The following is a 13257-nucleotide window of genomic DNA, read 5'->3' as shown; positions in this document are numbered from 1 at the left end:
TGGGCCGGGCGCGGTGGCTCACGCCTGTAATCCCAGCACTTTGGGAGGCCGAGGCCGGCAGATTACGAGGTCAGGAGATTGAGACCATCCTCGCAAACACGGTGAAACCCCCCCGTCTCTATTAAAAATACAAAAGATTAGCCGGGCGAGGTGGCGGGCACCTGTAGTCCCAGCTACTCGGGAGGCTGAGGCAGGAGAATGGCGCGAACCTGGGAGGCAGAGCTTGCAGTGAGCTGAGATCCGGCCACTGCACTCCAGCCTGAGCGACAGAGTGAGACTCTGTCTCAGGAAGAAAAAAAAAAGAAAGAAGTGGAAGCGGGTGCCTTAAACACCCCACTGCAGACACCAGGGGCTGAAAGGCACAAAAATGTGTCGCAATGGCAGAATCCAGGCGCGGTCACAGTCCAGAGCCAGAGAGCACGGGGAGGCGGCGGGGGTCACGCGGGCTTCCTGCAGGACGGCCTCGGCTCCACACACCACACATGGCTGCACTGCAACAGAGGAACCGCGGCTCATGCTCTGTCCTGCAGCTCAGTGCAGGAGCAGCGGGTGCAGTCTGTCCCCTGGACAGGCACGCATGGCGGCCCTAAACAGCACCTCAAAAGACCCCCTGAACATCGCCTTGGGGTTGACGTTGAGTCCCGCAACAGGAGTTGCCCTGGCCACAGAGAGCCGAGCCCATATGCCACCCCTACTCGCTCATGGTCCCGCCCTGAGGACAGCAACCAGGCCACCCTCAGGCATCCCACGGGCCTTCTGTCCCACACATGCCCGTGCTGTGAGGCGCGGAGGCCCCCAGGACTTAGGAGCTCCCGTACTCTGCTCCCCAGCCCCCAACTTAGAAGGCTCCTCTCAGAACTGCCAGAACCAGAGTTGCAGCTGCACACACCAGCGTTTCTTTCTGGTGGACACACCGTGGCCATCACTAGCACAAGCCTCAGGAAATGGCCAGGCATGGCCACCCTCCTCTTCCTAGCACTTCCCAGCACCTGGCCACGGCTCCTCCCTCACCCAGCATGGCCTAAAAGGCGTCATCTGCGATGCCCTCAGAGGGAGCAGTCGAGGCCACGTCGGCACCGACTCCACGTTTCACACGAGGCTCAGCTAACCCTGGGCACACGACGCTGGGGCTTCACCTCTGCCTTAAAGAAGGTGCTTTCTCCGTGATGGGTAACAGAAGCAGCTGCGAGCAGCCAACGGGGACCCCGCCGCGCCCCCTGCAGACGCTCACCACAGCGCTCCCAGGTCACTCTTGGTTCCCGAGAGGGATGATTTCCTCCGTGACGAAGAACTCGATGGTCTCCTCTTCCCAGTCGTCCACATTGCTGTCCAGCTCGTCAGTGTCCACACCTGAGGGGACAAAGGGCGCAGGTCACCCACGGGGGCACAAGCTGAGTGGCACCACTGAGGCCAGTGGGAAGAGTGCGGGAGTCCGCGTGCACTGGGGCCTGTGGGCGGCAGAAGGGCCAGCTCCTGGTGACTGAGGGATCTCTACGTTACCTCCTCGCAACTCCAGGCGCTCGTTTTTCTGCTCCATATAGAGCTCCTGGGCCATTTTTCGGTACTTCCGGAAGTCTTCCATCATGGTGCGCCTTCTCTCCACCAATTCCTATGCGTGAGGTTGGGGAAAGCCACAGAACTGGTAAGACACGTGCCTCCCCATCGCGAAGAGCCCACACCCAGGTGGACTGTGCCAGGATGACAGCATTTGGAGGTGTTCAAGCAGGAATAGCCGCTCCATTCGTTTTCACTCTTCCCCCAACACTGTCCCCCGCCCACAAGGCAGCAGTGAGGTCGCAACTCCAGGCCCCCGCGCCAGCCCCAGTTCCCCACTGCATCCCTCCTAGGGGAGAAACAGAATCAGTGTCTTCCGGGCAGAAGCAACTCTGAGCACACACGCAGCGCCGCCTGCAGCCCTGATGTGGGCCCGCTTTGCCGTGACGGCAGATGTCCCAGCACAGCCCTCCCTTTGGGGAACAAGGCTCACCTTTGAGGCTTTGGACTGGCTCAAACGATCCTTCTGTTCAAAGATCTTCGAGTATTTCTTCAGATCCTTTTTAATTTGCTGAAACAAAAGACCCACCACTCAGGATTTAACATTCAAAGCAAGAAGCACAAACGCACTCTTCAGAGTTGCCGACATGATGTGACACCCAGGGTCATTTATGGAACAGCTTCCCAGGGGTGCTCGCGCCCGCTCCTTCCTCCGTCTTTCCCGTTGAGACTTTCTTCCTGGGATTTAACCCTCCTCTTCGCTCTGACCTAAGACCATCCGCCTATTTTACCACCATTATGTAAACCCCAGACCAGCTGCTTCTATTCCCACCAGGACTTTTTAATGGCCCTGGTATCTTTTTATCTACCCCCCGGGTTCATGCAAAACTCCCCTAAACAAGCTGAAGGCCTCAGGCTACTCTCCTAGCGCTGTTCTATCCCATTCAGTTCTCACTGTTCCTCAGGCTACTCTCCTAGAGCTGTTCTGTTCCCTTCAGCTCTCACTGCTCCTCAGGCTACTCTCCTAGAGCTGTTCTATCCCATTCAGTTCTCACTGCTCCTGCATCTCTTCAAGGCATCCTTGCAAATGTCACATTTCTATTCCCCACTCACCACCCTAACAATAACAGAAAAAACTGACTACTTTTCAACGCCACAATCGCCTCCAGTGCCCTGCAGCGGGGATGGGGGAACGCTGACCTTGATCTGCTCCTGGCTCAGGAGTGTGGGAGGCCGGGGCCGCCACAGCAGCTGGCAGAAGCGGTCCTTGTTGTTCTTCTGCAGGAGGCGGCCCTGGAAAGTCCACAGCCAGTACGCGTTGTCCACCTAGGCGAGGGCAGGGACACACCAGAACACAGAGGGATCAGCAGAGCCACAACTGTGACTGTGTCACTTGCTGCACAAGGTCCTGGGTATCGGGGACACGTGTGAAGCAAACAAAGCTCTGCCTGTGCAGAGCCGACAGCAGGGAAGGTGGGCAGTCAGTGAAAGACACCTCAATGATGCAATCGACCCAGAGTGCAGGGCACAGAGCAGTTGCAGCAGCGCTCATCACAGCACAGGCTTGCGCATTCTTGCTGGCAACACGAACCCCATGCTGGATGTAAATTAACTGCATCACCGAGCGCTGCTGCATCCCATGCCAGATGTAAGGTGTGCTGAACGCGGGACCGGATGTAAGCTAACTGCATCCCTATGCACTGCCCACACAGCCCCGTGCTGGGTGGGAGCTGTGCTGAGCACTGTGCCGGGTGTGAACTGTGCTGGATGTAGGCTAACTGCATCACTACACGCCGCCAGGTTCCGCTCTCTTCACAGCAGGCCTCTCTCATGAAGGAGGATGCATTCACTGGCCCTTGGCATAGACATCTTGTTGCGGCCCGGCATTTTGGGAGCTAAGTGTTTATACCTCAAGGGGAGTGGTCAACAACTTAAAAGGTCTCTCTTTTTTTTTTTAAATGGGGCTAGGGTTTCGCTGTCACTCAGGCTCGTCTCAAAACTCCTGGGCTCAAGTGATTCTTCTGCCTCTGCCTCCTAAAGTGCTGGGACGACCGGTGTGGGCCACTGTGCCTGGCCTAAGGTGTTTTCAAGCGTCGAGTTGGGCCCCACCGAAGTGACATCTCAACGTATCTGAACACAGGCTGCCATCAACATATCCTGATTCCAATGTGAAGATTTCTAACTCTAGACACTTGTAGTCATATTTGGGAAGTTGATACTCCTAAAAGTTCTGTATCTCATTAAACAAAATTACCCGAGTTTGGTCTCACAGGCTCTATTTGAATGGACTGGTTCAACTGTCAATACCTCCATCAATGTTTTACAAGTCATTAAATACTGAAAGTCCTCGACAAACTTAACCAGCAGTTTTGGAATAATGGTTGTGGGCAACGCTGCAGCTGGACTCAACCAATGACCCCAAAGAGATCTTAATGTCTGCGGTTACGGAACTTTGTTCAGACTTCAAAGGAAATGACTCCTCTCTGCAGAAAAACACTTGTGTATGACACATTCTCACTCCCTTTCAAGGGTCCCCAGGCCCAGGGTAAGACCCCCACCCGCCCTGCAACCATGAGCGGGAGCTGCTCCTGCACTCAGCGCCACCTCTTCTACAACCCAGAACCTCCTCCTCCTGCCACGAACACCAGCCAAGGCTTCTGTTAAACACAGAGGCTTGGTGCCCCTTCCCCGAGGTCCCAGGACAGCACCAGAGTCAGCAGCCAGCCGGCAATCCCTGCTTCTATCCAAAGCCAACGCTATGCCCCACGGGCCTGCACCTTATGGCTCCACCAGGACACAGAGGTGACGACATAGCGTCCGGTGGGATCCCACTCGACGTCGGAAGCCATGTAGTGCTCTGCGATGTTCATGACTGTGCAGTCCGAAGTGTCCACAAACGCTAAGGCACCATTCATACTGCAGAGACAGACAGGACCATCAGGCTTCACGGAGACGCATACCTCCTGGCATCCCACTCCTGAAAGGTGCTGCGGCATGGGGTCCCCAGGGAGCCAGCCTTGGCGTTAACATGGAAACAAGTACGGCAACAGCCTCCGGTGGCCACTGTGAGACGTACCAAGTCACAGATGCAGAGCGTGTGGTGAGTAGTACACACGTCTGCCATCACTATTATTTTTACTGGAAATGTTATCTGGGGCTAAGCCTTCAAAAATACAGTAGCAAGCGTGGACAATGAAACAAGGGAGAGCAGCAACAAAAGAGTACTCTTTAAGCTGGAAGCTTCTCCACGATTTTGACACACTGCTGGAACACAGCTGAGACCAGCACATGACACAAACCACAGAGGTAAGGCAGCCTCACAGCTGTGTAACGAATACCCTTCCTGCTAGAAGACATGGGACTGAACCCCCGGGGGTGGTAACTGGATTGCTGGAAGGCACTTGTTTAACCACGAAGAACCACAACCCGCAGACGGGTCTGCCTGGTCACTTCACGAAAGTATCTGCGAGGGCTTATTTCTTCTTTTTTTTGAGACGGAGTCTCGCTCTGTCACCCAGGCTGGAGTGCAGTGGCGCGATCTCAGCTCACTGCAAGCTCTGCCTCCCGGGTTCACGCCATTCTCCCACCTCAGCCACTCAAGTAACTGGGACCACAGGCACCCGCCACCAAGCCTGGCTAATTTTTTGTATTTTTAGTAGAGATGGGGTTTCACCGTGTTAGCCAGGATGGTCTCAATCTCCTGACCTCGTGATCCACCTACCTCAGCCTCCCAAAGTGCTGGGATTACAGGCGTGAACCACTGCGCCCCGCACGAGCGCTTATTTCAATCTGTCCCGGCTTGGCCCAACTCCTGGAGTGCCATGGGTCCGCAAAGGTTCAATAAAGTCCCATCCACTGACACCAGGGTAACCCTTTCAGTGCACAATACTCCCTCTACCAAGAAGCTGGGTGCTGGCGCCTGAGGGGTCTCTACCACAGCAGGCAGAGTGCTGCTCACAAGGCAGACAGGCTCAGAGCACATACACCTACCTCCTCAGGCCCGCCAACACCACGAACTGCCCTTGGGGGCTCCAGAAGATGGTGTTTGCTTGCTGCTTGTCGAACATCTCTGAAAGGAAAGAGAGCACCTATCACGAGCTGCAAGGGCTTCCACGGTGCCGGGGCAGCCAAGGCTGGAGGACTTGGCTGTAGCTCAAGCTGCCCCCGTGCGCAGAGCTAGTAATGCTGAACCACCTCGGAAAACAATTTTACAAAGTCCATCGCTAAGTACCCTGAGTCATGATCCATACTTTAAACGGGAAAAAAAGAGAAGATACAACATGGGTACTTCAAAACAAGACTCTCTTATTTCCTGAGATAACTGGGCAAATAATTCCCTTTATGGCAAATGTTCACTGCTGCAGGGTCCCCAGCAGGGAGAAGACGTCAGAGATAAGTGACCCTGAAAGACCAAAGCCACTCTCCTAGCGACAAGGCGTCTTTGGATAAGCTATGCTTGTTGAAACTGACTAGTCATCACCTTTCCAGGTACAACTCTTACTTCCAGGAGGGATCTCAGGCAGAGCCGCTGGAGCGGTGAGAAGGCCAGCTGGGGCTGGGCTCAAGTCCCCCTCAGAGCATATGCTCCCTGCGTCTCAGACAGAGCTAATAACCTGTGGCCTCTCTCTCCTCAGCCCGCGGTACATCCAAAAAAAGAGGCGTGGGGCAGGCTGATGTGGGGAGAAGGGGAGGAGACGGGGCAGGGCAGTGCAACCCGGCAGGGGCAGGGGTCTCAGACTTGTACAAACGAAAACCCCAACAGCCACGGGAATGGGACAGAGCCCACACGGTGGCCCCAGAGTCCATGCCAAACTTCAGGAGAGGCATGTCACACTACCTGTTTGGGAGGTACAAGGTGCCTCTGCTTGCCGTATGTTTCATGACCTAGAAGACTTACACAAGTCTCTGGACAGTCTGCAACTGCCCGTATGTTTGTATCAACCGGAATTAATGGAACAGCCAACTGTGATCCACTGCCAACTGAGGGCTCCACGCACCCTGCCGACCTCTAGCAAAGTGAAAACTAAACTCCTCACAGAATCATCCTGCGAAAGGTGTGGCCAGGAGATTCCAAATCCTTCCAAGTACAGGGCCAAACCCATGGCTCTGCAGGAGGGCACCTGGCAGCCAGAGTCCTGTGGGTGAGGAACACAGCCCATCACCACCTCCCGGCTGCCACACAAACACACACCATGCCTGTGAAGCAACAAGCAATGGCTCATTCAATCCCCGCGGGCACTGGGCTCTATGCTGAGCAGAGACCCCAGGATGAAGTGAGGAGCTGAGGGCACAGGCTGCAGCTGCCATGAGACGGGAGAGCGTCCCCACACCACTGTGAGGAGCGAGCCCCAGGTGGGTGCAGTGTGGCGCCCCTGGAACCAGGTGCACGGGGGAAGGGCACAGCCGTGTGCAACAGCTCTGCACACCCTGGTCAGAGGCGCCCGACTCACACTGGGGACTGGCAGGAGCATGGCCACAGGAAGTGACTCTGAGCACAGGGACAATAGCTACAGCCAGAAGGGAAAAAGCTTCACTCCAGACAATGGCAGAGAATGGAAGCCTTGGAAATACTTGCTTAAACGTGAGGGCCCAACGGGGCTCAGAGAAGCACCCCACAAGGAGGCAGCACCTCCAGGCCATTGCTCACTTCATCAGCCAAGCCCACAACACCCCACTCACAGGTGAGTCCCAGCCTGCCCAACAGTGGTCCTAGGCCAGTCAAATGCTCACTGCTGGGCAGAAACTGAGTCATCATCCATGTTGACCTGTTCAGAAGAGGAAAGGGACCAGGCTACTTACTGATGAGTTCAATTTTCCCGTTGTTTTTGACGTGGTAGAAAGACACAGATATCCGCGGAGCCTCTCCGTGCAACACGGCAAACTTACTTCCATTTGGTTCCCAGGCAAAGGCTATGATGGTTTCTAAAACCGACAAAACAGACCACTCCCTTTTTGGTCAACTCAGAACACAATGCTCTTGATCAGTTAAAATGTTCACTACTCAACCACAGAGAAATATCCCCCAATGTTTAAAAGTTCATTAAAAGGACCAGAGAGCAAGCAACAGCAGGGAAGGTGCACATTCCTGGAGTTTCAGAGACAGCTGCTTCCACTCATGTGGAGTGACCTACGTGAAACTGCTCTCTCCCTGAGCGGGACACCGGGACCCCCACGGTGGGACCCCCACGGCGGGACGCCCACACGGGACCGCAGGAGCCTGACGTGGGCAGCTGTGGATGCCGCTTCCCTCGCACCCAGTGTGGCACCTACAGTGGGATCCTCACTTCCACTCTCCTACCTGGAAAGGTGGCCAGGTTTCACGTTTTCTCACCTCTCTATTTTTGTCCTTCCTTCCTCCTCTTCTCCATGGCAAAACAAAAAGCCAGACCAGAACACAGGCTCAATTTCTTTGTTCTTTTTTTTAGACAGGGTCTTGCTCTGTCACCCAGGCTGGAGTGCAGGGGCGCAATCTCAGTTCACTGCAACCTCTGCTCCTGGGCTCAAGTGATCCTCCCACTTCAGTGTCTGGAACAGCTGGGACTACCGCTGCGCACCACGCCTGGCTAATTTTTTAATTTTTTTTGTACAGAGAGGGTCATACTACATTGGCCAGGCTCTAAACACATTCTGTGACCTGGAAATGGCTACTCATGGTGCGGGCTCACAGTCCTGACTCCACTGCTCAGACAATCCCTCGCATGGAAGTGTTAAAAGCCAAGAGTAAAACCGCACAGAGGCCCCATTCACCTCAAAGTGACTAAAATACAACTTGCCTTTCATTTCGACCACATCCACAGGTACCTGTTTCTCCCTCATTCGGAAAATTTCAAAATTTGTGACAACACCCTGTTTAAAAAAAAGGGGGAAAGGGTGACATTCTGGACAGTGAAAATATGAGACAAAGGTTTAAATCAAAAGTCAGCTTCATAACGAAAGATTCAGTGTGCACGCTTGGTTCACACACACGAGCATCTGCAGTGATGAAAGAAACAGCCCTCAGGACGGAAGACAGTTCAGTAGGAGGGTAACTGCCGGCACCACGTCTACCAGCAGCCACTGGACATGCACGAAGTAACTCTGACCCAGATCCCACCTCCAGGAGCTGCCCTGCTCACCACACTCGGCACAAACAGTCCCAGGGTCCTCACTGCAGCCTGCGGACCAGGATCCCGAGGGCCATAAAGGCGCACCAATGGGGCTGGTTAGACCATTTCAGACAGTGGGGTGTCCTGTTGCCATAACCTTCAAGAAGTCCTGCCCTACTCCAGGAGTCTAAGGGGAAACTGCCCTGATGTCCATCAACAAAGTAAGGAGGCCAAGAAACGTGGTCCACCAGACAAGAGATTACTGTTCAGACTCAGCACCGTGGACCAGCCGTGGGAACACTGAGCTACGTGAAGGAGATCAGACACAGAAGGCGGCATACTATCCAATTCCAGCTGTGTGTCCAGAATAGGGAAATCGCTGACATTCGTGATGCCAGGAGCTGGGCAGAGAAGCTGCCAACAGGCATGGTGTTTTTTTGTAAGGTGATGAAAACATTTCTTATCTTTTATCTTTTAAAAATTATTTAAGGCCGGGCGTGGTGGCTCAAGCCTGTAATCCCAGCACTTTGGGAGGCCAAGATGGGTGGATCACGAGGTCAGGAGATTGAGACCATCCTGGCTAACATGGTGAAACCCTGTCTCTACTAAAAAACACAAAAAACTAGCCGGGCAAGGTGGCGGGCGCCTGTAGTCCCAGCTACTCGGGAGGCTGAGGCAGGAGAATGGCGTGAACCCGGGAGGCAGAGCTTGCAGTGAGCTGAGATCTGGCCACTGCACTCCAGCCTGGGCAAGAGAGCTAGACTCCGTCTCAAAAAAAAAAAAAAAAATTATTTGTAGAGATGGGGTCTCACTGTGTTGCCCACGCTGGTCTGAAACTCCTAGCCTCAAGCTATCTTCCCTACCACCCTGGGGAGCCACCACACCCAGCCGATGAAAACCTTCTGAAATGAGCGGTGGTGGCTGCACAACTCTGAACAACGAAAAGCCACTGAACCAGTTCGCCACTCTAAAGGGGTGTTTTACGGCATGTGAATTAAACATCAATTAAAACTTTTTTAACACGAAAGAAAGAGGAGGCCGGGCGCGGTGGCTCAAGCCTATAATCCCAGCACTTTGGGAGGCCGAGACGTGCAGATCACGAGGTCAGGAGATCGAAATCATCCTGGCTAACACAGTGAAACCCCGTCTCTACTAAAAAATATGAAAAACTAGCTGGGTGAGGTGGCGGGCGCCTGTAGTCCCAGCTACTCGGGAGGCTGAGGCAGGAGAATGGCGTAAACCCGGGAGGCGGAGCTTGCAGTGAGCTGAGATCGCGCCACTGCACTCCAGGCTGGGTGACAGAGCGAGACTCCGTCTCAAAAAAAAACAAAAAAAAAGAAAAAGAAAAAAAAAAAGAAAGAGGAATACTTATTAGAGGGAAAACTCAGGAATTTTTTTTTTTTTTGAGACAGTCTGGCTCTGACGCCAAGCTGGAGTGCAGTGGCGCAATCTCTCAGCTCACTGCAACCTCTGGCCCCTGGGTTCAAGCAATTCTCCTGCCTCAGCCTCCCGAGTAGCTGGGACTACAGACGTGCGCCACCATGCCCAGCTAATTATTGCACTTTTAGTAGAGACGGGGTTGCACCATGTGTGCCAGAATGGTCTCAATCTCTTGACCTCGTGATCTGCCCACCTCGGCCTCCCAAAGTGCTGCGATTACAGGCATGGGCCACTACACCTGGCCAACTCAGACAATATTTTTGATAAAATAAATATTAAATGATCAACCACCAAAAAAAAAAAAAAAAAAAAAATCTGAGTATACTACTTTTTGTGCTTAGAAAGACAATAGTATTCTCAGCTGGGCACAATGGCTCACGCCTGTAATCCCAGCCCTCTGGGTGGCCGAAGTGGGTGGACCTGAGGTCAGGAGTTCAAGACCAGCCTGGCCAATATGAGGAAACCCTGTCTCTACTAAAAATACAAAAATTAGCTGGGCCTGGTGGCAGACACCTGTAGTCCTAGCTACTTGGGAGGCTGAGGCAAGAGAATCGCTTGAGCCCAGGAGGTGGAAGCTGCAGTGAGCCGAAATCGCGCCACTGCACTACAGCCTGGTGACAGCGAGACTCAGTCTCAAAAACAAACAAAACAAAACAAAACAAAACAAAATCCATTAACAACCTCCAAACAATACGGTGGCCACTTCAGAGCTCAGGATAAGGAATCGCCAGTTCCCGAGGGAATCTACATACCTGGGTGCCTTTTGGAGTCCTATCTACTTTCACACACAAGTAGTCTCCGTTCTTCTGCCAGTGGAGCTTGCAATCCACCACGTTGAACAGGTTCCTCACGCGGATCTCTTGCCTGGTAGGGAGCTGCATCAGGGTTACCCTGGCTGGAATATCTTTGTCTTCAGGCACCCAGAAAGCGATTATGTTACCACCAGGAGACCAAGAAAAGTCTCTGCACAACAGGAAAATAAAATGCTAAAGCAAAGGCCAAGTGATGAAACTGAAAAGCAGAAGAAAATAAAACAACTCATTTGCTATACAGAAGCTCAATGCTGTCATAACTGACGCTGAGCACTACCCCCGCGCAGCTTCACAGGTCCTCGCCAGGACCCTGGGGCACTACCACGCTCACTGTGACAGGGAATGAATGCAGACAGAGTATTAGCAACCCCATCATCACGCACAGACTCATAGGGACTCCAGCCTGCACTCTGTCAGCCCACTCTTAAGACACCGCACACTGCTGCTTTGATGCAAGTAAGTTGTAGGCTGGTGTATCCGGCTATTATGTCATCTGAAGATTAATTAAGGTGCAAATGGGGAAAACGGCAAATGAAGTATAATGAATGAGCAAGAAAAAGGGCAACTCCCTCCACTGTATCAACCTCTCTACAGAAGGTCTAAGGTTCCTTACAACCGCTGCTGTAAGGAACGGTTCCTGAGCTCACCTACATGAAAAACAGCTCTATACACACTACGTGCTGTTTTGCATTTACTGAGAACCAGCGTCCTGGTCTTTTCATTTTATAAGCCATAATTTTGCCCAAGAATGTAAAAATGAAAGAAGAAACGTCAGTGTCCTTGGATTGCTGGTAGTTCACTGCTGTAATACTGACCAGTCCCAAGTTTTCCGATAAACAAAAATGTGCCCATTCTGCGATGGTGAAAATGAGCTGAAGGCTCCTCAAACTCTGCCTCAGACAGAAGAGCAACAGGAAAACCTTTCGCCTAAGCAGAGTCCCCTCTCTTCCTTAAGGCTGGAAACTCCCCCAGTTTCTAGGTCAAAGACGAGGTAAATGGAAGGAAGCCGACTCAAGGCTCTGGCCTTGAAGATTCAATCTGGGCACAGGAAAGGGGTCACTGAAGTGGTGCCTCGAGGGTGGCGGCCCAGCATTGAGCAGCCTTGCCCATCGACCCAAGCCTCCATCCTGGCGTCCAGAACAAACTCACCTTAGGCTGGGCGCGGTGGCTCACACCTGTAATCCCTGCACTTTGGGAGGCTGAGCCGGGTAGGCGGATCACTTGAGGTCAGGAGTTCGAGACCAGCCTGGCCAACATGGTGAAACCCCGTCTCTTCTAAAACACACAAAAAATTAGTCAGGTGTGCTGGTGGTGCGCCTGTTAATTCCAGCTACTGGGGAGGCTGAAACACCAGAATCGTTTGAACCTAGGAGGCGAAGCTTGCAGTCGGCCGAGATCGCACCACTATACTCCAGCCTGGGCAACAAAGCAAGACTGCGTCTCAAAAAAGATTTTAAAATGGCCGGGTGTGGTGGCTCATGCCTGTAATCCTAGCACTTTGGGAGGCTGAGGCGGGCGGATCACTTGAGGTCAGGAGTTCTGAGACCAGCTTGGCCAACACAGTGAAACCCCAACACAGTGAAACTGTCTCTACGAAAAATACAAAAATTAGCTAGGCATGGTGGTGGACACCTGCAGTCCCAGCTACTTGGGAGGCTGAGGCAGAAGAATCACCTGAACCCAGGAGGTGGAGGCTGCAGTGAGTGGAGATCATACCACTGCACTCCAGCCTGGGTGACGGAGCAAGACTGTCTCTTTAACAACAAAAAAAAGCTGAGTGCTAAAGGAGAGACAGCAAATAAAGGAAACCAACTGCAATGGACCACGTCTGTGTCCTCCGAATTCACAGGGTGAAATTCTAACCCCCTGGGTGATGGCATGGGGTGGGGCCTTTTGGGGGTGGCAGGTCCTGAGGGTGAAGCCCTCGGGAATGAGATGACAGCTTTTACGGAAGAGGCCCCAGAGGCCTTCTTCAGGGAAGGCTGGACTGAGGGGCATGAGGAGGGTGCTGGGCCCTCACCAGACGGTCTGCAGGCACCCTGACCTCGGGCTCCCAAGCTCCAAAACTGGGAAAAAGAAATCTCTGCTGCTGTCATAAGCCACCCCGCCTATGGTATTGTGTTAAGCAGCCTGAACACACGAAGATACCAAATTGATAAGAATACTCACTTTATCCCAGAGATCTTCAAACTCTTCTTGTCCAAAAGACCCATAGACTGCCCAAAAAAAAGGAAGGCTGAAGTTGAGTCAAATCATGTCAGTGTCTCAGAAACACACTTAACTTTTTACAAAATGAAACCAGAGTCTGATGTGAGTTTGCCTAAAGGGCAGCGCACACAGAGGATGACAATGAACCCACCCCCCCCCCCCCCCCCCGACAAACACAGTTTTGAAGCGCACCCCTTATAAACCACCCCACACACCCC

At 53.1% G+C, this 13257-nt stretch overlaps 1 protein-coding gene across 1 annotated transcript in view; it reads right to left on the bottom strand.

The window, feature by feature from the left end:
* Positions 1-234: 234 nt before the first annotated feature.
* Positions 235-13257, bottom strand: part of EIF3B (eukaryotic translation initiation factor 3 subunit B) — a 30004-nt gene continuing 16981 nt past the window's right edge. Inside the window, exons 9-19 of the mRNA XM_017892352.1 lie at positions 13001-13047; positions 10772-10982; positions 8268-8340; positions 7294-7416; positions 5485-5563; positions 4272-4410; positions 2695-2820; positions 1988-2065; positions 1501-1609; positions 1232-1350; positions 235-491 (exon numbers count right to left, since the gene is read on the bottom strand). Coding sequence (XP_017747841.1) covers positions 1247-1350; positions 1501-1609; positions 1988-2065; positions 2695-2820; positions 4272-4410; positions 5485-5563; positions 7294-7416; positions 8268-8340; positions 10772-10982; positions 13001-13047 — 1089 coding nt within the window. The 3' untranslated portion in view covers positions 235-491; positions 1232-1246. The remainder of the gene's footprint in view (positions 492-1231; positions 1351-1500; positions 1610-1987; positions 2066-2694; positions 2821-4271; positions 4411-5484; positions 5564-7293; positions 7417-8267; positions 8341-10771; positions 10983-13000; positions 13048-13257) is intronic.

This window comes from Rhinopithecus bieti, unplaced genomic scaffold, assembly GCF_001698545.2.
Source record: "Rhinopithecus bieti isolate Rb0 unplaced genomic scaffold, ASM169854v2 scaffold_1017, whole genome shotgun sequence".
Taxonomy (NCBI): domain Eukaryota; kingdom Metazoa; phylum Chordata; class Mammalia; order Primates; family Cercopithecidae; genus Rhinopithecus; species Rhinopithecus bieti.
Note: the sequence above shows the minus strand (reverse complement) of the source record. Positions and strands in the feature narration are given on the sequence as shown.